Source organism: Ammodytes marinus (genome assembly GCF_949987685.1).
Source record: "Ammodytes marinus genome assembly, chromosome: 10".
Lineage (NCBI taxonomy): Eukaryota > Metazoa > Chordata > Actinopteri > Uranoscopiformes > Ammodytidae > Ammodytes > Ammodytes marinus.
Window position 1 is genome coordinate 1,593,287 of NC_137214.1, and position 20,963 is coordinate 1,614,249.

The 20,963-nt window shown below is 41.1% G+C and overlaps 1 protein-coding gene across 1 annotated transcript in view; it reads left to right on the top strand.

Annotated features, from left to right (window-relative positions):
- The first annotated feature begins 522 nt into the window (after positions 1 to 522).
- enpp6 (ectonucleotide pyrophosphatase/phosphodiesterase 6) overlaps positions 523 to 20,963 on the top strand; it is a 61,624-nt gene continuing 41,183 nt past the window's right edge. The window contains exons 1-5 of the mRNA XM_080035126.1: positions 523 to 825; positions 1,413 to 1,592; positions 3,905 to 4,016; positions 5,357 to 5,498; positions 5,586 to 5,765. Coding sequence (XP_079891252.1) covers positions 582 to 825; positions 1,413 to 1,592; positions 3,905 to 4,016; positions 5,357 to 5,498; positions 5,586 to 5,765 — 858 coding nt within the window. The 5' untranslated portion in view covers positions 523 to 581. The remainder of the gene's footprint in view (positions 826 to 1,412; positions 1,593 to 3,904; positions 4,017 to 5,356; positions 5,499 to 5,585; positions 5,766 to 20,963) is intronic.

The following is a 20,963-nucleotide window of genomic DNA, read 5'->3' on the forward strand; positions in this document are numbered from 1 at the left end:
TTCAATCTATCACACTCTTATAATCCCCCTAAAAAAAATCCAATTTAGACTAATTATTTAGCTTTTAATTGATTTTTTGTGTTTTTTCATTAAAAAAAACTAGTGACTTTTTCTAAAACAACTGGAATTTAAAGGGTTAAAATCCTTAAAATAAAGATGAATATGGTTTGTATGGTGAGGACTCGAGTTGAAAAAGAAAGTTATAAAAAAAAATTGGTGGAAAAATACATTCATGTTATTTTTATCTACATATTAATTCAAAGTGACACCTTAAGCGCCGAAGGAGGCAGAGTGTGAGTGTTTTTTTGAGATGCACTGAAGGTTAAGCTGTTTATGGCAATGCGTATGAATGAGTTTTTGTGTATGTTTTTCTTAGATGGGGTAGGCTACTTTATACCGGCGGCCTTGATCTGATTGGCCAAACCGTCAAAGCTCATATGATAGGAGTTACCATCCGTCAATCATAGTTAGTCACTATGGTCACTCCACTTTCTTAGTCCATGCTCCCCCCCACCCCCCACAAGTTGTGTTGTTGTTAGTTCTAGTCGTGTGACCACAGTACATCACGAGGCGACATCAAAATGTCCCCGAAAGAGACAGCCGCGTGCTCCGTGCGTCTTTTGCTCCTGTTAGGAGCGGGCCTGCAATGTCTGTCGGACCGGCCGCTGCTCGTCTTCCTGGTCGATGGGTTCCGCTATGACTACATGGATCAACTGAACGAGCTGCCCGGGTTCCGCGAGCTTGTACACAATGGGGTGAAGGTGGACTACATGACGCCGGACTTTCCGAGTTTATCATACCCAAACTACTACACTTTAATGACAGGTAGGCTATCTATGTGTATGTCTGTCTGTCACTAGATCTGCGGTCCAAGAGTAGGCTACTAACAAATTAAGTGACATATCCATTGTGAAGTAGGCTAAGCCTAAACAACCTTCGTATATTATATATCAGGGAAGAGGCGGTGGATGGACTTCGGCTGTATTGCAACATAATCAAGTGATTCGTGAATCTTACTAGGCTCGTTCGACCCCAGTTTCGGCTCGTCTGGAAAGTAGACGAGAGTAGCCGAGTGCAGTCGGGGGAGTGACGAAAAAGCCTGACTGAAGTGAGACACTCGAATCAATCACCACAAAATACATCACCTCAAAACTCATACATAATCCACCAGAAAAGTAAATTATATCCTATTTTATCACACTTCATTTCATAATTTATAATTTCAGACATAACTCGAAATATATTTACTTTAAAATATTCTAAACAAAAATACTCTTAATGGCCCCAACAATTTATTTTTTTTAAAGTTGTTTTTGGACATCAATAGCGCTCTCTTGTACAGATAAACAAGATATATCAGGCTTTGGATAATCAAAACTATGTGGTTTCTGTCATGTCGATTTTTTTATCAGGCCGTCACTGTGACATTCATCAGATGACTGGAAACTACATGTGGGATGAAGCCTCCAATAAAACGTTTCTGATTGGGACCAATCCTGACAGCCGGTCGCCTCTTTGGTGGGACGGATCAGAGCCATTGTGGGTCACCCTCCAGAAGCTGGGAAAGAATGTTTCCATGTACTACTGGCCTGGTGAGCACACACATTGTTAACCGAATCACTCATCTGAAGTTGTCTGCATGTATTGATTTAATTTTGCAACTGCAAATGCCAAGTAACTGACTGCACTGACCTTCATATCCATAAGGTAACACACTAACTATGCCCAAGTACTCCATACATTTCCACCCAAAAAATACTGAACTATCCCTTTAAGTACCTGGGCAGTTAAAAGGACCACCACCTGTCCTTCAACATGCAGACCGTGTCTACAAAAAGAGGAGGCTCAGAAGTTTTAACATCAACGGACATTTTAACTACAGTACAGCGCACATTCATTGAATCAGTCCTCACATTTAACATTGTTTCCTGGTACAACGTCCTCACTGTAAAAAACAGAATTATTTACCCAGCAGCTAAGATCACTGGAACCACTCAGACCCACCTCCCAGAACTTTACAGTCACGCAGTAAAAAGGAAAGCAGCTTGAGTTACTTGAATCCTCCTCATATCCCCTTTACCGCTCATTTCAGTGACTTCAGGCAGCCGCTTTAGAGAACCATTGGCTAAAAAATCCTGTGTCTACCTCTGGAGTGGGTCTGTGTCTGTTGCTGCTGCGTCTCGCTGTTTTCGTCCACACATGCAACGTCTCAGCTGCTGCTGCAGTGCTGCTTCTGAAAGCCCTGTCTTTCTAAATTGAGTTTTCATAGATAAGTCCCATTAATATGAATTTGTTTCATGTTATTTTATGACGCATGAATACTGAGTTTCAACAGTAGGCTAACTAGAAATGCAATTCCTGAAGAAATTGCGTGTGAATGCTGCGCTGCTGAGCTGAAGCTGATACTGAATAACCTTCACTGCTGAATGTTGATGAAGAACGAAAGATGAATATATCTGAATGAACAGAATAGTTGAATAATACAATGTATGAAAAATGTGGAATATTTAGAAGTTTGAATGGACTAGCTGGAATTAGGAATGAATTATGACCTTGAAGTATGACCTCCAAAATGTAATCAGTTCATCTTTGAGTCAGAATCAACATTTGTGCAACATTTGAAGAAAAACCGTGGAAGCGTTCATGAGATAATGCAGTCACAAAAGGCAACGTCACAGTGACCTTGAAATTTGACCTTTGACCTCTAAACTCTTGTGATGTCATCTCTGAGTCATAATCAACATCTGTGCAAATTTTTAAGAAAATCCGGTGAAGTCTAAAATGTTGTGTTGGAACGGGGAATCGAACCCCCAACCCTGTGTTCAGCTCAATCAGGATACTACTATGTAATGTCCTGAAGGAGTGTTGAGTGTTGTTTGAAAATCTTAGATATAAAAAAAACTAAAAATGCATTCAAATCAATATCATTGCTAATTTTTTCTATCTATCACACTCTTATAATCCCCCTCAAAAAAATCCAATTTAGACTAATTATTTAGCTTTTAATTGATTTTTTGTGTTTTTTTCTTTAAAAAAAACGAGTGACTTTTTCTAAAACAACTGGAATTTAAAGGGTTAACATCCTTAAAATAAAGATGAATATCATTTGTATGGTGAGGACTCGAGTTGAAAAATACAGTTATAACAAAAAATTGGTGGAAAAATACATTCATGTTATTTTTATCTACATATCAATTCAAAGTGACACCTTAAGCGCCGAAGGAGGCAGAGTGTGAGTGTTTTTGAAAATCTTAGATATAAAAAATAAATAAAAATGCATTCAAATCAATATCATTGCTCATTTTTGACATCTATCACACTCTTATAATCCCCCTCAAAAAAATCCTCTTTAGACTAATTATTTAGCTTTTAATTGATTTTTTGTGTTTTTCATTTCATTTTGCAACTGCAAATGCCAAGTAACTGACTGCACTGTGCACTGTATAAAAATAACTCACTGCAACATTCCCACTGCAACATGCACTTTAAACAAGGCCAAATAGACAACCCCTTTTTCTTCCAAATTATGGGAAAGCGTAAATTTGACAGTTAGCTAAACAGCAATTCCATCCTGGCAGAAGAGGTTGAGGTGGTCTGGACTGGACATTTCCCATGGAGACTGTCTACAGGGAGGGACAGACAAATCTACTTCTGATGAACATCAATGTGAACAGAAAGCCATTTTATACCAGTTTCTTGTGGAACGTGCCTTTTCGTTACAGCCATTTTATGGGGCAGCAGCATCAGAGACAGCAACTCTAAGACACTGAGAAAACTGATTAAAGAAGACTGGCTCTGTGCTGGGGACTGCTCTGGAGACCCTAGAATTGGTTGTTTGCTATCGATCGATCGATCTGCATTGTAAATTATCATGTTAAGTCATTTTAAGTGTGTGTGTCTTCAGGCTGTGAGGTGGAGATAATGGGTGTCCGTCCATCATTCTGTGAGGAATACGTCTACAATCCATCAGAGAAAAACCTGACGGACTCAATAGAAAATGCTCTCGACGTCCTGAGGTAACAACACAATGACCAACACATTTCATGTACTCCGTTATGTCCTCTGATAGGCTCTTGTTCAACCCAGATACATTTATAGTACATTTAGAACTACAAATAAAAAACAGATCTTTTCTCAACAGTATGTGGAAAGGATGGTGTTTTTATTTTGAAAAAACAATATAATGTCTCGTGTTAATTTCATTTGTATTCCTTAGACTTCCTTTTAACAAACGCAACATTTCCCAAAAGCCCTAGATATTTGCTAGCAAAATATCCCCCGTCTAAAAGAGAGGGCGTGTTAAGGTGTCAAAGTTATGTCATACAGGATGGGCAGGTACATAACATTTTCATGAACTCAAGACACACTGAATGAAACCAAACAGGGCTTTTATGCAGTTGCTGGTTTCCCAGAACCATAGTCACCTCCAGTTTTATTTGCGTTTCTCTGAGAAATATGTGGCACTACAATGCGTGCATTTGCTTCTCCCACTAACACCTCTAATTCCATGGCATTACATTTGTCTTTGCACTTGCGGTCAATCTGTTCTCCGTCCTAACTCTCCGAAACATGGTGGAAACCATGTTTGCACCTGTTTTTATTTTCACAATTATTTTGAGTTGATCATGAACACACCAACCAAATGTGCAATCTTTTACAATGCACACACAATTTAGCACTTCTTATTTGGTATCTACAGTTAGTTAATCAGGCCATTTGTCATTAACTTAATCAGGAAATTTGAAATCGCCAAAATTTACATTATATGGGTATGGTTTTTACTGGATAGGAAGGGTACTGGCCAACCAGTCAAGAGAATAGGAGCCACATTTTTTACTGTGTTACTGAAAAAAGCCACATCATACACACGGGTACACATTAACTTCCCCCATCCCACACACACACACACACACACACACACACCTGCTCAGCCAGCCCAGTTGTACTGTAAATGTCACACAACAAACATGATAATGACAGAAATGGACTTCTACAGTAGGCTACTAAGACCACAGGCCAGTCATTTTCAACAAGTGTTAATAAATATTTTTAAATTTTAGTTCTGTAGATGATGTTGTCTCTGAAAAACAAGACCAAAAGGTAAAAAATTGGCAAGATAAATGAAAAACTGAAAAAGTAATATTGAAATACTCATGTACGAACACTGTGTGTGTGTGTGTGTGTGTGTGTGTGTGTGTGTGTGTGTGTGTGTGTGTGTGTGTGTGTGTGTGTGTGTGTGTGTGTGTGTGTGTGTGTGTGTGTGTGTGTGTGTGTGTGTGTGTGTGTGTGTGTGTGTGTGTGTGTGTGTGTGTGTGTGTGTGTGTGTGTGTGTGTGTGTGTGTGTGTGTGTGTGTAGGTCTGGTCAAGCACGAATGGCAGCAATATATTATGAGAAAATAGATGTGGAGGGCCATCACTTTGGTCCAGACTCTCATCAGGTCAGAATAGCCGTGCAAGAACTGGATCTCGCCATGCAGACACTCAACAGAAAAATCAAAGTTGGTAATATCAATATGTTTTTAATTAAAATCAAGTTTTCTTCAGATTTTCCTGTTGTGTAATTTTTTTTTCATTCTGTCTTGCAGGAGAATAATATGGTGAACCAGCTGAACATTCTGCTATTCTCAGACCACGGTATGACAAATATCCAATGGATGGAAAAAGTAATCGAGCTGGACAAGTATATAAACATGTCTGACATTCTCAAAATGATGGACAGAGGGCCAGTAGTGAGTCTGTGGCCCAGAGATATGAAGCTCCAAAAGGTGAGACCATGAACTATTTCATACCCTTGTCTTGAGCTCAGATCTTATGAACCTGCTATTCCAACCATATATAGTATATAAAATGGATGTAGCATCCGGGCTGATCAGTTATCCCAACCATAGATATACAGGTCCTTCTCATATAATTAGCATATTGTGATAAAGTTCAATATTTTCTGTAATGTACTGATAAACATTAGACTTTCATATATTTTAGATTCATTACACACAACTGAAGTAGTTCAAGCCTTTTATTGTTTTAATATTGATGATTTTGGCAAACAAGTAAAGAAAAACCAAAAATCCCTATCTCAAAAAATTTGCATATTTCATCCGACCAATAAAAGAAAAGTGTTTTTAATACAAAAAAGTCAACCTTCAAATAATTATGTTCAGTTATGCACTCAATACTTGGTCGGGAATCCTTTCGCAGAAATGACTGCTTCAATGCGGCGTGGCATGGAGGCAATCAGCCTGTGGCACTGCTGAGGTGTTATGGAGGCACAGGATGCTTCGATAGCGGCCTTAAGCTCATCCACAGTGTTGGGTCTGGTGTCTCTCAACTTCCTCTTCACAATATCCCACAGATTCTCTATGGGGTTCAGGTCAGGAGAGTTGGCAGGCCAATTGAGCACAGTAATACCATGGTCAGTAAACCATTTACCAGTGGTTTTGGCACTGTGAGCAGGTGCCAGGTCTTGTTGAAAAATGAAATCTTCATCTCCATAAAGCTTTTCAGCAGATGGAAGCATGAAGTGCTCCAAAATCTCCTGATAGCTAGCTGCATTAACCCTGCCTTTGATAAAACACAGTGGACCAACACCAGCAGCTGACATGGCACCCCAGACCATCACTGACTGTGGGTACTTGACACTGGACTTCAGGCATTTTGGCATTTCCTTCTCCCCAGTCTTCCTCCAGACTCTGGCACCTTGATTTCCGAATGACGTGCAAAATTTGCTTTCATCCGAAAAAAGTACTTTGGACCACTGAGCAACAGTCCAGTGCTGCTTCTCTGTAGCCCAGGTCAGGCGCTTCTGCCGCTGTTTCTGGTTCAAAAGTGGCTTGACCTGGGGAATGCGGCACCTGTAGCCCATTTCCTGCACACGCCTGTGCACGGTGGCTCTGGATGTTTCTACTCCAGACTCAGTCCACTGCTTCCGCAGGTCCCCCAAGGTCTGTAATCGGCCCTTCTCCACAATCCTCCTCAGGGTCTGGTCACCTCTTCTGGTTGTGCAGCGTTTTCTGCCACACTTGTTCCTTCCCACAGACTTCCCACTGAGGTGCCTTGATACAGCACTCTGGGAACAGCCTATTCGCTCAGAAATGTCTTTCTGTGTCTTACCCTCTTGCTTGAGGGTGTCAATGATGGCCTTCTGGACAGCAGTCAGGTCGGCAGTCTTACCCATGATTGCGGTTTTGAGTAATGAACCAGGCTGGGAGTTTTTAAAAGCCTCAGGAATCTTTTGCAGGTGTTTAGAGTTAATTAGTTGATTCAGATGATTAGGTTAAGAGCTCCTTTAGAGTACCTTTTCATGATATGCTAATTTTTTGAGATAGGAATTTGGGGTTTTCATGAGCTGTATGCCAAAATCATCAGTATTAAAACAACAAAAGACCTGAAATATTTCAGTTGGTGTGCAATGAATCTAAAATATATGAAAGTTCAATTATTATCATTACATTATGGAAAATAATCAACTTTATCACAATATGCTAATTATATGAGAAGGACCTGTATATAGAACACTAGATACGCCACGGCCCTGTTGAGCTCCAGTCGGCTGACGTTTTTTGTGTTTATTCATTAAAAAAAAACAAGTGACTTTATGTAAAGTAACTGGAATTTGAAGGGTTAAAATCCTTAAAATAAAGATGAATATGGTTTGTATGGTGAGGACTGAAGTTGAAAAGAAACTTAAAAAAAATATTGGTGGAAAATACATTAATGTTATTTTTATCAACATATAAATAATTAGTGTCACGCTAACTGCCTTTGGAGCCAGAGTGTGAGTTTTTTTTATGGATACACACAAGGTTAAATTATTACATAATAAGAAAATAAACATTTTATGTTGTGTATTTTGAGTAGGCTACATTTAATGCTAACTCTTAAAAGGACATTTCCAAGCTGATATATTAGCAAATATTTATAGATATTAATAATGTAACAAAAATGCTTTTCCCAGTTTTTTTCTTGAGTTTCCTCTGCCAGTTGAGAGAAGTGTGGTGCACGACCTACACAAGATGGCGGCTCTGTGTGCCGGGGCTGAGATGGGGCGTGTCGTATCTACTGTTCTACAGTGCTCAGCATAAATGAGTACACCCCCTTCGAAAAGTAACATTTTAAACAATATCTCGATGAACAAAAAAACAATTTCCAAAATGTTGACAAGACCCAGTTTTATATAATATCCGTTTAACTTATAACATGAAAGTAAGGTTAATAATATAAATTTTCATTTAGAATTTTCAGTTTTACTCAAATTAGGGTGACGCAAACATTAGTACACCCCACTGAAAGTCTCTGGCGCAAAGCTACATTTTAGACTAATCGACCCCAAGTGACTCTAATTATTCATCATACAGGTGTCCAGCAGACAATTGATTAGAAATGGGTGTTAATTTTATGAAACCCCTTCCCATTTTATGTTGTTAGCAATGGCACCACATGGAAGCGAAATGTAACAAGACCTGAGAAGGAAAATAATGTATTTACACCACAAAGGTGAAGGCTACATGAAGATCAGCAAAGCTTTACTTATCAGTCAGAATAATATGGCAAAAGTGGTACAAAAATAAAAAAAGATGGAACTGCAACCATCTCACAGAGACGTCCAGGCCGTCTACGGAAGTTAACACCTCGACAGCAGCGTCTTCTGATGAGAAAGGTCGAAGAAAATCGTCACGCAAGTTCACTGCATTTATCTAAGGAAATAGAAAGCCAAACTGGGGTGACTATTTCTCGGGAGACAATACGCTTTACTGCAGAGGAATGGCATGCATGGGTGCCGTTCACGAAAGAAGCCTCTCCTAAAACACAGGCATTAAAAAGCCCGTCTAGAGTTTGCCAGGGCCCATGCTGACAAAGATGAAGGCTACTGGGACTCTCTACTCTGGAGTGACGAGACCAAGATAAATGTTTTTGTAACTGATGGTGTTGGAGCCATTTAGAGGTTTTTTATGTTTAATAGATTTAAGTAAATACATTTTTTGTTCATGGTTTAAATTATGATTTACTAATTACTAAGTGGAATGTCAAATGTTTATTCATATGTTTATTTATGCACTTGGTGGTGATTAGGTATTGGTGTCACCTGGGGAGTGAGGGGTGTTACCTCATTTAAGGGAGGAGAATGCCTGTCATTCAGGTTGGCAAGGCTGAGAGCCTACAGTTTTTTGACCGCGAGCTCTCGCGCGTTAAACACATTGCAACACATTATTTCACATTGAAAAGTATTGTTTTTTTTTGTATATTAAGAACCCTGTTTTGGCCGCAAATCGATGGCATTTTTTGGAGTTTTTATGTTTATTATTTTTTAGGAAAGTCAACCGGAGTTATTGTTTAAAATAAATCATTCTACACCAACGTAAACATCTCTCCGTGCGTGCTTATCCAAAGGACGTGTGTCAGACTATCTCTGCCTCAAAACTAAGAGGGCGAACAAAGGGTTTGCCGTATCAAAGTCAAAAAACTCCACGAGTCTGACAAACTTTTGGAGAGGACAAAGGAACAAGGAAGACGGGCGCGCGCAGCTCGTTTGGATACCGTGAGTAAACAATCCCATGGATGAGCCGTGCACAATAAAGCGCTTGTGAATTTGGATGTGTGGATGAGATCCACGTTTAAAGCCCCGTTCTAACTGTCTGTTTGATATGAACTATGATGCGATCGCTAAACAAAAAAAAGTGACAAAAGGGAAAGTGGCAACATAAGCTCTGTGAGAACGCGCATCCCGCGGACGCGGTGGAAAAGCGAACGGAGCAAAATAAATAAGGAAGCGATCTAATAAAAGGAAATCAATAAATCAAACTACAATAAAAACGCGACAATGACTGAACTTAAAACGGCCGCGGAAGCGCAGGATCGTTTAAAATCTCTGATTGCGACACGCAGAGGGAAACTTGGAGTGTGCACAAGGAGAATGCATGAAACAAAAGCCTTGCTGATTGAAGGGGAAAATATTGATGATGTTGACACATCTATGTATACAGTATCTCACAAAAGTGAGTACACCCCTCACATTTCTTCAAATATTTCATTATATCTTTCCATGCGACAACACTGAATAAATGACACTTTGATACAATGTCAAGTAGTCAGTGTACAGCTTGTATAACAGTGTAAATTTACTGTCCCCTCAAAATAACTCGACACACAGCCATTAATGTCTAAACTGCTGGCAACAAAAGTGAGTACACCCCTAAGAAAAAATGTCCAAATTGGGCCCAAAGTGTCAATATTTTGTTTTGCCATCATTATTTTCCAGCACTGCCTTAACCCTCTTGGGCATGTAGTTCACTGGAGCTTCACAGGTTGCAACTGGAACCCTCTTCTACCCATTCATGACGACATCAAGGAGCTGGTGGATATTAGAGTCCTTGCGCTCCTCCATCTCCCGTTTTAGGATGCCCCAAAGATGCTCAATAGGGTTTAAGACTGGAGACATGCTTGGCCAGTCCATAACCTTTACCCTCAGCTTCTTTAGCAAGCTAGTGGTCGTTCGGAGGTGTGTTTGGGGTCGTTATCATGTTGCAGTACTGCCCTGCGGCCCAGTTTATGAAGGGAGGGGATCATGCTCTGCTTCAGTATGTCACAGTACATGTTAGAATTCAATGAACTGTAGATCCCCAGTGCTGGCAGCACTCATGCAGCCCCAGACCATGACACTCCAACCACCATGCTTGACTCTAGGCAAGACACACTTGTCTTTGTACTCCTCACCTGGTTGCCGCTCCACACTCTTAACACCATCTGAACCAAATAAATGTATTTTGGTCTCATCAGACCACAGGACATGGTTGCAGTAATCCATGTCCGTAGTCTGTTTGTCTTCAGCAAACTTTTTGTGGGGTTTCTTGTGCATCATCTTTAGAATAGGCTTCCTTCTGGGACGACAGCCATGCAGACCAGTATGATGCATAGTGCGGCGTATGGTCTGAGCACTGACAGGTTGACCCCCCACCCCTTCAAGCCCTTCAGCAATGCTGGCAGCACTCATACGTCTATTTTCCAAAGCCAACCTCTGTGTACGACGCTGACCACGTGCACTCAACCTTCGTAAACTGGGCCGCAGGGTGGTATTGCAACATGATAACGACCCCAAACACACCTCCAAGACGACCAGTGGCTTGCTAAAAAAGCTGAGGGTAAAGGTTATGGCCTGGCCAAGCCTGTCTCCAGACCTAAACCCTATTGAGCATCTTTGGGGCATCCTCAAACGGAAGGTGGAGGAGCGCAAGGTCTTTAATATCCACCAGCTCTGTGATGCTGTCATAAATGGGTGGAAGAGGGTTCCAGTTGCAACCTGTGAAGCTCTGGTGAACTACATGCCCAAGAGGGTTAAGGCAGTGCTAGAAAATAATGGTGGCCACACAAAATATTTACACTTTGGGCCCAATTTGTAAATGTTTTCTAAGGGGTGTACTCACTTTTGTTGCCAGCAGTTTAGACATTTATGGCTGTGTGTCGAGTTATTTTGAGGGGACAGTAAATTTACACTGTTATACAAGCTGTACACTGACTACTTTACATTGTATCAAAGTGTCATTTATTCAGTGTTGTCCCATGGAAAGATATAAAGAAAAATGTGAAGAAATGTGAGGGGTGTACTCACTTTTGTGAGATACTGTATGTTCAAACAAGCTGTGGATGAGTTTAACAAGGTGCACATTGCTGTTCAAGAGCTCTTATCAGAAGAGGAAAAAGAAACTGACGCTCTGGACTGGTATGAGCCCAGAGTGATGAACTTCAACTACTTAACATATGAGGTTAAAACATGGAAAAGGGAACAGAGTGCACAGTTAAAGGTTGACCCACTGGACAGCATATCAAACATCTCAAGGAAAACAACTGCATCAACCACTTCTTCTGCTGCTCGGCTGGCTTCAGCTGAGAAAGCAGCTTTGTAGGCAAAATCTGCTGCATTAAAGGAAAAACATTCATTGCAGTTGCAGCAACATTCATTGCAGTTGCAGGAAACTATAATCAAATCAAAAATGGAAAAAGTGGAACTGGATGGAGAAATTGCAGCAGCAGATGCAAAAATAAAAGTACTCCTAAACCCAAATGTAACAGAGTCTGATGGTGATACTATGAATGAATATTTTGAGGGAACAAGCAAACAGGAAAATGTGGAACAAACATTTGCAGACACATCTGCTTTGGAATTCATTCAATTAGGTGCTGTGCCTAAAACTCCACTACAGAGAACGGTTGGTGGCATTCACAATAGCTCTCAAGTGACAACAAGGGCTCCAACCCCACACCTGGAAAACCCTGCAACCAGTCATATCACTCATGAAAACATCAACACAATGGTTAAAAGTCAAAGGGATATCACTGAGCTCATGATAATGCAACAAAATCTGTCTCCATTGCCTAAAAGAGAAGTGCCAGTGTTTAAAGGTGATCCACTATCATACCAACCTTTCATGCATGCATTCAAGTACTTAATAGAGGACAAGACAAGTAGTTCCCAGGATAGGCTCTACTTTCTTGAACAGTTAACAGCAGGTCAGGCCAGAGACCTTGTTCGTAGCTGTATGCACATGGATGCACGAAGAGGATATTCAGAAGCAATGCAACTGTTGGCAAAACATTTTGGTGATGAGATGAAGATTGCAAATGCTTATCTGAATAAAGCGCTAAACTGGACAGCTATTAAAGCGGAGGATGGGAACGCACTTCAGGCATATTCCTTATACTTGAGGGAATGCCACAACGCCATGCAGGACTTGGAGTACATGGATGAGCTGGATGTGACATCCACCTTAAAGCTCATTGTATCCAAGCTTCCCTACAAGCTTAGAGAGAGGTGGCGGTCAAGAGCATATGAGGAATTTCAGAAAAGAAAGATGCGGGCTAATTTCAGACACGTTGTTGAATTTATTGAAAATCAAGCTAACATCTTACTGCACCCAGCATTTGGTGATATTAAAGACCCAAGTCCTGCTCAAAGAATATCCCCAAATAACAGGAGCACTGAAATAAGGACACTCAAAAGCAGAAGTACATTTGTGACAGCTGTGGCAGCACCTGGGGCCGTATTACAGAAACTTCCTATCTTAAGTCCTAACTTAAGATAGGATGGTCCAAGATAGGATTTTTTCTGATTTGGTATTACAGAAGCAGATCCTAACTAACTTTAGGAATCCTATCTTATCTTACTAAATCCTATCCTAAGTCTGTTTAGGAAATCCTAACTGCTAAATTCAACCTCCGTTCGCAACGTTTATGTCTGTTGCTAAGCAACCGCCACCACTTAATTCCATCTGACTCCAGACATCTCTTTGTTTATAGGCTACTTTCTATAGTTTACACGGACAATCTCTTTTAAAAAAATGGAAAATAATAGGAGAGCATTGAATTTCAAAGCGGATGAGTTGGAGGTGTTGGTCATGTTGGTGGAGAAGGTGAAACACATTTTATTCGGTAAATTATCACCCGCTCTGAGCGCCGAAAAGAAACACGTTGAATGGGCAAAAATTGCGGACGCTGTCACTGCGGTTTCGGGGGTCCAGCAGAGCGTGGAAACAATCAAAAAGAAGTTGTCAACAATGACAAGCGAGGTAAAAAAGAAAGCTGCTTTCCAGTCAAAGGAACAGCAGAAAACGGGTGGGGGCTCATCCCCTGCTACTCCCCTTACACCCGCTGAGTGCCGCATCATCGGGCTGTTGGACAAAGTCCACTATGAAGGTAAGAAAGTCTTAAGGCTGCTTGTTTATTTGTTGTTATCTTTGTTCACACTTTAATTGCGCTCATAGGCATAGACCAACATATACCATATTCATACAGGTATTCCTGGTGGATGTGAGGTTGGACTGGAAGTGGTTGGCGGCGGTCTCTTCCCCGACGGCCTCATTACACTGGAGCTTATAGGCCTAGAGGAGTGAAGCCAGGGGGCAACCTGTGAGACCCCTCCGTCCGAAATAGCACCACCCCCTGGTAATTATTAAACCAATAATAATAAGCCAATAATGATTATCAGATACAGTCATATGAAAAAGTTTGGGAACCCCTCTCAGCCGGCATTATAATTGACTCTGCTTTCACACAAAAAAGATAAAAGTGGTATGTCTTTAATTTACCAGGAACAGCTAAGTACTGGGATGTTTTCCAAACAAAGATTTTTTGAAAAGCAGTATTTAGTTTTATGAAATTAAATAAAATGTGAAAAACTGGCTGTGCAAAAATATGGGAACCCTTGTGGTCTTGCTGATTTTAATGCATGTAACAGCATGTAAAACTGAGAACTTTAAACGCAAAATTGGTTGGATTATGTTGTTAAGCCTTGAACCTCATATAAAGGTCTGTTTAATCATGATAAAAGGTATTTTAGGTGCCTAAATGCAAGTTCCACTTCTCTTTGACTCTCTGCAGAAGTGAGACAGAATGCGATCATCAAAACAGCTCCCAAAAGATCTTAAAAACAAAGATTATTCATTGTCATGGTTTAGGGGAAGGCTACAAGAAGCTTTCCCAAAGGTTTCAATTGTCAATTTCTACTGTAAGGAACGTTGTCAGGGAATGGAAGGACACAGGCACAGTTGCAGTTAAACCCAGGTCTAGCAGACCAAGAAAAGTACAAGAGCGGCATATGCGGCGGATTGTGAGAATGGTTGCACACAACCCAAAGATCACCTCCAAAGACCTGCAAGAACATCTGGCTGCAGATTGTGTATCTGTACATGGTTCTACAATTCAGTGCAATTTGCACCAAAACATCTGTATGGCCGGGTGATGAGAAGGAAGCCCTTTCTGCGCCCACGCCACAGATACAGTTGCATGGAGTTTGCAAAAGCTCATTTAGACAAGCCAGCTTCATATTGGAAGAAAATGCTTTGGACTGATGAGACAAAAATTAAGTTATTTGGTCTTTATAAAAAGCAGATGTTTTGGTGCAAATTGCGCTGAATTGTTGAACGATGTACAGATACACAATCTGCAGCCAGATGTTCTTGCAGGTCTTTGGAGGTGATCTGTGGGTTGTGTGCAACCATTCTCACAATCCTCCACCTATGCCGCTCCTGTTTTTTTTCTTGGTCTGCCATGCCTGGGTTTAACTGCCACTATGCCTGTGTCCTTCCATTTCCTGACAACGTTCCCTACATTCGAAATTGACAATTGAAACCTTTGGGAAAGCTTCTTGTAGCCTTCCCCTAAACCATGACAATGAACAATCTTTGTTTTTCAGATCTTTTGGGAGCTGTTTTGATGATCCCATTCTGTCTCACTTCAGCAGAGAGTCAAAGAGAAGTGCAACTTGCATTTAGGCACCTAAAATACATTTTCTCATGATTAAACAGACATTTCTATGAGGTTCAAGGCTTAACAACATAATCCAACCAACTTTGTGTTTAAAGTCATCAGTTTTACATGCTGTTACAGGCATTAAAATCAACAAAACCACAAGGGTTCCTATATTTTTGCACAGCCAGTTTTTCACATTTTATTTTATTTCATACAACAAAATACTGCTTTTCAAAAAATCTTTGTTTGGAAAACATCCCAGTACTTAGCTGTTCCTAGTAAATTAAAGACATACCACTTTTATATTTTTTTTGTGAAAGCAGAGTCAATTATAATGCCGGCTGAGAGGGGTTCCCAAACTTTTTCATATGACTGTATGTGTAAAGTAAAATAAATTGCACTACCATTGTGACATTTTTCAAATGCCTGTCATCAATGTCTAATAAGCTATATCCACTTTGATTTTACAGCAAAAAGAAAAAACTCGTCAACAGACACCACCATGGCCCTGATTGAGCTGTTGAGAGAGAGAGGCTGGAGCTGGAGAGAGAAAGAGAGTGGGAGAAGACCAGACAGAGGCTTTGCCGAAAGTGCAGCCAAGAAATATAGCCTAATAACACCAAACAATTGCTATATTTTAACAGATTTTTTTATTTGAATCATTAAATAACATTGAATATTTCACCATTTTATTTAAATCATTAGTTCTATGTATTGTTATCATTAGTATTATAATAAGCTATAAAATATAATTAAATGTACATTGAATATTTCACCTTTTTATTTAAATCATTAGTCCTATGTATATATTGTTATCATTAGTATTATAATAAGCTATAAAATATAATTAAATGTACATTGAATATTTCACCTTTTTATTTAAATCATTAGTTATATGTATATATTGTTATCATTAGTATTATAATAAGCTATAAAATGTGATTAAATGTGCATTGAATATTTCACCTGTGTATTAGTCCTATCAATTAATTTAGGCCTATATTACACTCTTAAATGGTATTATTCAACTATATATTTTTGTATCTTTACACTATCATTACTCATTATTATTTGGGCTAATTATCTTGGCCAGGTCTTTCAAAGAAATCATGGATCAATTGATTCCTTGTGTTGACCCCAGCAACAAGTCCCTGCGGCTCCTGTTCAACAGCATGGCCTTCTGGTTCTGCTGCGTCAACCTCAGGGTCTGGAAGATTAGCCAATCTGCAGATGTTATGAAGCACTGCTGTGGCTTTAATGAACAACACCACTTTTTCTGGGGAATATTGGAGGTAGCCTCCACTGGTGTCATGGCATCTCCATCTGATTAAAAAGATTTTAGGTATTGTCAGTTCATCAACATTGACTTTTTATATTACTAAATGTTTCCCGAATATCTAGACCTTTAGGCTACCTGCTCTTCCAGACTCCAAACAGACGCTCCTGCCTCGATCGACATTGCTTTTGAGCTCGGTTATACCTATTGGATTCAACATACTTAGATAACCGACTAACCACAATACTTGTGTTATTTTGTTTGGAATCTAAGAAATACATTTGTTTTTAAATCTGGCTTTTTTACCGCATGTCTGCTGGAGAGCGCTCATTCCCTACTGGAGTCATGAGGTATGGCTTTAGGGGATAGCCAGAATCACCAAGAAGCCAGCCACTCTGATCTGATTCCTCCAGATAAGTATTGATGTCACTGCAGAGATACAAAACTGCTAAAATAAGATAATTTCACATTTAATTCAGAATGTATTTGCGTGTGAAGCTGGCATATCTGAATTAGAGCATCAAATATAAAATCTAATCCTGGGCAACGTAAGCCTAACAATAAAGAATAATTATGATAATAATAATATTATTGGGCCTAATAATAGTAGGTGAGGAGAGGGTCTAACATAATCTAAACTAACTTTATTGTAGCCTATTACCCTATAGACCCACTGGGTGGCGCTGCAGTATGGTAATGATGATAAAGTTACTGTCTAGTCTCATTAAGGTTTGTCTTGAAACACTTCTACTACCTTGTGTTGAAGATGAACGAATCATGAGTCGAGCCCGGCCATCGCGCTACCAGATGACGGATAACCATCCGGTGGTCGCCTATTGCTTGTATGTTGATGGCATGATAGCCTTTACGACACACGTATGCTGCCTCTACCTGCCCATTAGGGGCTTTGATTGGGAACAGCGACCCGTCTATGAGCCCGATCACACCCGGCATCCGGCACTCCCAATAAAATGCTGATTTTATATACATGATTTCCTCCGCCTTCGGAAAAACAATGTATTGAGGGGCCAATCGGCTTATTGCTGTTGCCACCTCTGTTAAGTTTCTTGAAATTGCCGGCTGGGACATTTTAGATAAGTCAGCAACCTCGGTCTGGAAGTCCCCCTTGTCAAACAGCCGTAGTGCATTTGTCAGCTGCAGCACAACCGGGAGAGCCCCGTGTCGCTTCGTTGGCCTCTCCAACGCTGGTCGCAGCTGCTCGGCTAGCTGAAGTATCATTGCCCGAGGCAATCGATACCGGTTGATTAGGATTTTGCCCTCAAACCGCAAAACATCGTCCGGGTTACCAAGCAGCCGCTCAACATACAAATTACGCTGGTTGCGGTTGTTTTCTCTCTCTAAATTAACGTATACAAAAATTGCAGCCATCACTGATCACTTGTATGTAGGCCTAGGCTATTTTACAGTTAGAAAACGGAAAAGTTAGGATGGCCCAACAGTTATCTTAAAGTTAGGAGGCTTTATTTAAGATTGTGTCAGTTAGGATGCTTCTGTAATACACTTTTCCTATCTTGACTTAAGATAGGAACATTGACTTAGGAACTGTTAATCTGTAATGGCTATTTTCAGGTCCTAACTCTAATTACCATGGTAACCATACAGTTAAGATAGGAATTGTGAGTTAGGAAGTTTCTGTAATACGGCCCCTGGAGAACAATACAACAGACAGTATGCATTTAAAGGGCAACAACACACCAACTTTAATGCTGCTAATTCAGCTGTCTGCTGTTTCTGTGAAGGCAAGCATACACTACTGGACTGCTTCAAATTTAAATCGCAGCCACACAACGAAAAGGTGGAATGTTTGAAAATAAATGGATATTGCTTTGGTTGCTTAAAGAAGGGTCACATGAGCAAAGACTGCAAGACAAAACTAGACTGCCAAACATGTCAGCGGAAACATCCAACCCTGCTACATATTGACACAAGAACCTCAGATAAAGAACCCCTGCAAAACCGCAATTCCCCAGCACCAAAGCAGACATCAATAAACAGTGTACAAGTGTCGGCTGATGATGCAACAGGGGCCGGTAAAGAATGTGCTCTCGCTATTGTTCCAGTTCAAGTTAAAGCTGCAAAAGGAAGTAAGTGCATTCAAACTTACGCTTTCCTTGATCCGGGAAGCTCGGCCACATTTTGCACTGAAAAGCTTATGAACCAACTGAATGTAACCGGACGCAAAACTGACATTCTGCTGCGGACGATGGGACAGGAAAACAATGTGAGCTGTTATGAGATCACAGGACTGGAAGTTGGCAATCTAGAGGGAAATTAATTTATTGACCTACCTGAAGTTTACACACAAGTTAAAATCCCTGTTTCAAAGGAAAACCTACTTACCCAATCAGAACTCAGAAAATGGCCTTACCTCTGTGGAATCCAAATGGAAGAGATTGATGCTGACATTGAAATGTTGATAGGAATGAATGTTCCTAAAGCGATGGAACCTTGGCAGATAATTAACAGCCAGAGTAATGGACCATACGCAGTGAAGACACTTCTCGGATGGGTGGTGAATGGGCCCCTCAAGTCTTCATCTGCAATGGATAAACATAGAGCATCAATGACAGTCAATCGCATTTCAATGGAAAATCTGAAGGACCTGCTACTCAGGCAGTACAACCAAGAGTTCCCAGAAAAGGAATCTGAGGAGAAGAAAGAGATGTCGTGAGGACAGGAGATTTATGGAACTGGCCCAAAGTTCTAAAGTGTTTGAAAGTGGACATTACATTTTGCCCCTGCCGTTTTGAGAAAAGGAGCTAGTCATGCCAAATAATTACAACGTGGCACTGCAGCGGACATTGAACCTGGCTGGGAAATTCAAGAGAGACTTTACCTATGCTAAAGAATACCAGGTCTTCATGGAAAATGTGCTGCAGAAAGGCTACGCAGAGAAGGTACCCCAAGAGCAAGTACAAAGAAATGACGGCCAAGTTTGGTATATTCCTCATCATGGGGTTTACCATAAAAGAAAGACAAAGCTGAGGGTGGTATTCGACTGTTCCTCAACCTACCAAGGTACATTTCTGAACTCAGAACTGCTCCAGGGCCCAGATCTAACCAACTCACTACTGGGCGTGCTGCTCCGGTTCCGGCGTGCTGCTCCGGTTCCGTCAGGAGAGGATTGCAGTAATGGCCGACATTGAGGCGATGTACTACCAAGTACAAGTACAGAAAGATCACCAGGACTTCCTCAGGTTTCTATGGTGGCCTGAGGGAGACATCAGCAAACCACTGGAAGTGTACCGGATGAAGGTGCATCTCTTCGGCGCAGTATCTTCACCCAGTATTGCTAACTTTGCCTTAAAACAAACTGGAAGAGACCACTCGGATCAATACAGTAAGGAAGTATTCAATACCATCAAAAACAGCTTTTATGTCGATGACTGTCTGAAGTCCGTGGCCTCAACCAGTCAAGCACTCAAGCTAACAAAGGACCTTATGGAAGCATGTGCCCAAGGAGGGTTTACACTTACCAAATGGGTAAGCAACAGCCAAAAGGTACCCACAACAGTGCCTGAAAGTCACATAGCCAAGGTGGTGGAGGCAGTGAGCGCCCTGCAGGACGCCGGCGGCATGCTAGCAGAACAGTAAGGAGACAGTGCTGCAGAGAAGAACAGTGGACGATGAGATGCTTCAGACAGCTCTATGTGAAGTGGAATCAATCCTCAACGACAGACCCATCACTACTGTATCAACTGATCCTAACGACTTAGAACCCCTAACACCAAACCACCTACTGCAACTGAAAGCTAAACCCCTCATGCCACCTGGACTCTTCTGCAAAGACGACATCTACAGCAGGAAGAGATGGAAACAAGTCCAATACATCGCAGATCTGTTCTGGCAGAGGTGGATAATGGAATATCTGCCACTCATGCAGCAACGCCAAAAGTGGACTAATAATGGATTGGATTTATATAGCACTTTTCAAGGCACTCAAAGACGCTTTACAGGGTTCCAGGTTCCATTCATTCACACACAGTCATACTGGTGGTGGTAATCTACCATAGTAGCCACAGCTGCCCTGGGGCAGACTGACGGAAGCGTGGCTGCCATTCAGCGCCTACGGCCCCTCCGACCACCACCTCAAACATACAGCAGTCATACACATTCACACAAGGCAAGGTGGGTGAAGTGTCTTGCCCAGGGACACAACAACCATGACACAGGTGGCAGAGCGTGGATCGAACCGCCAACCCTTGGATCATTGGCCAACCCGCTTAACCACCTGAGCCACGGTCGCCCACGACTAACACCAGACGAAACTTCAACATCAACGATGTGGTGGTCATCGTAGATGAAACTGCACCAAGGAACTCATGGCCCCTTGGCCGTGTAGTAAAGACTTTGCCCGGGCCCAAAGGTCTCCTCCGGAGTGTTCTTGTCCGAACAAAGACGAATACTCAACGAAAGGCCCATCGATAAG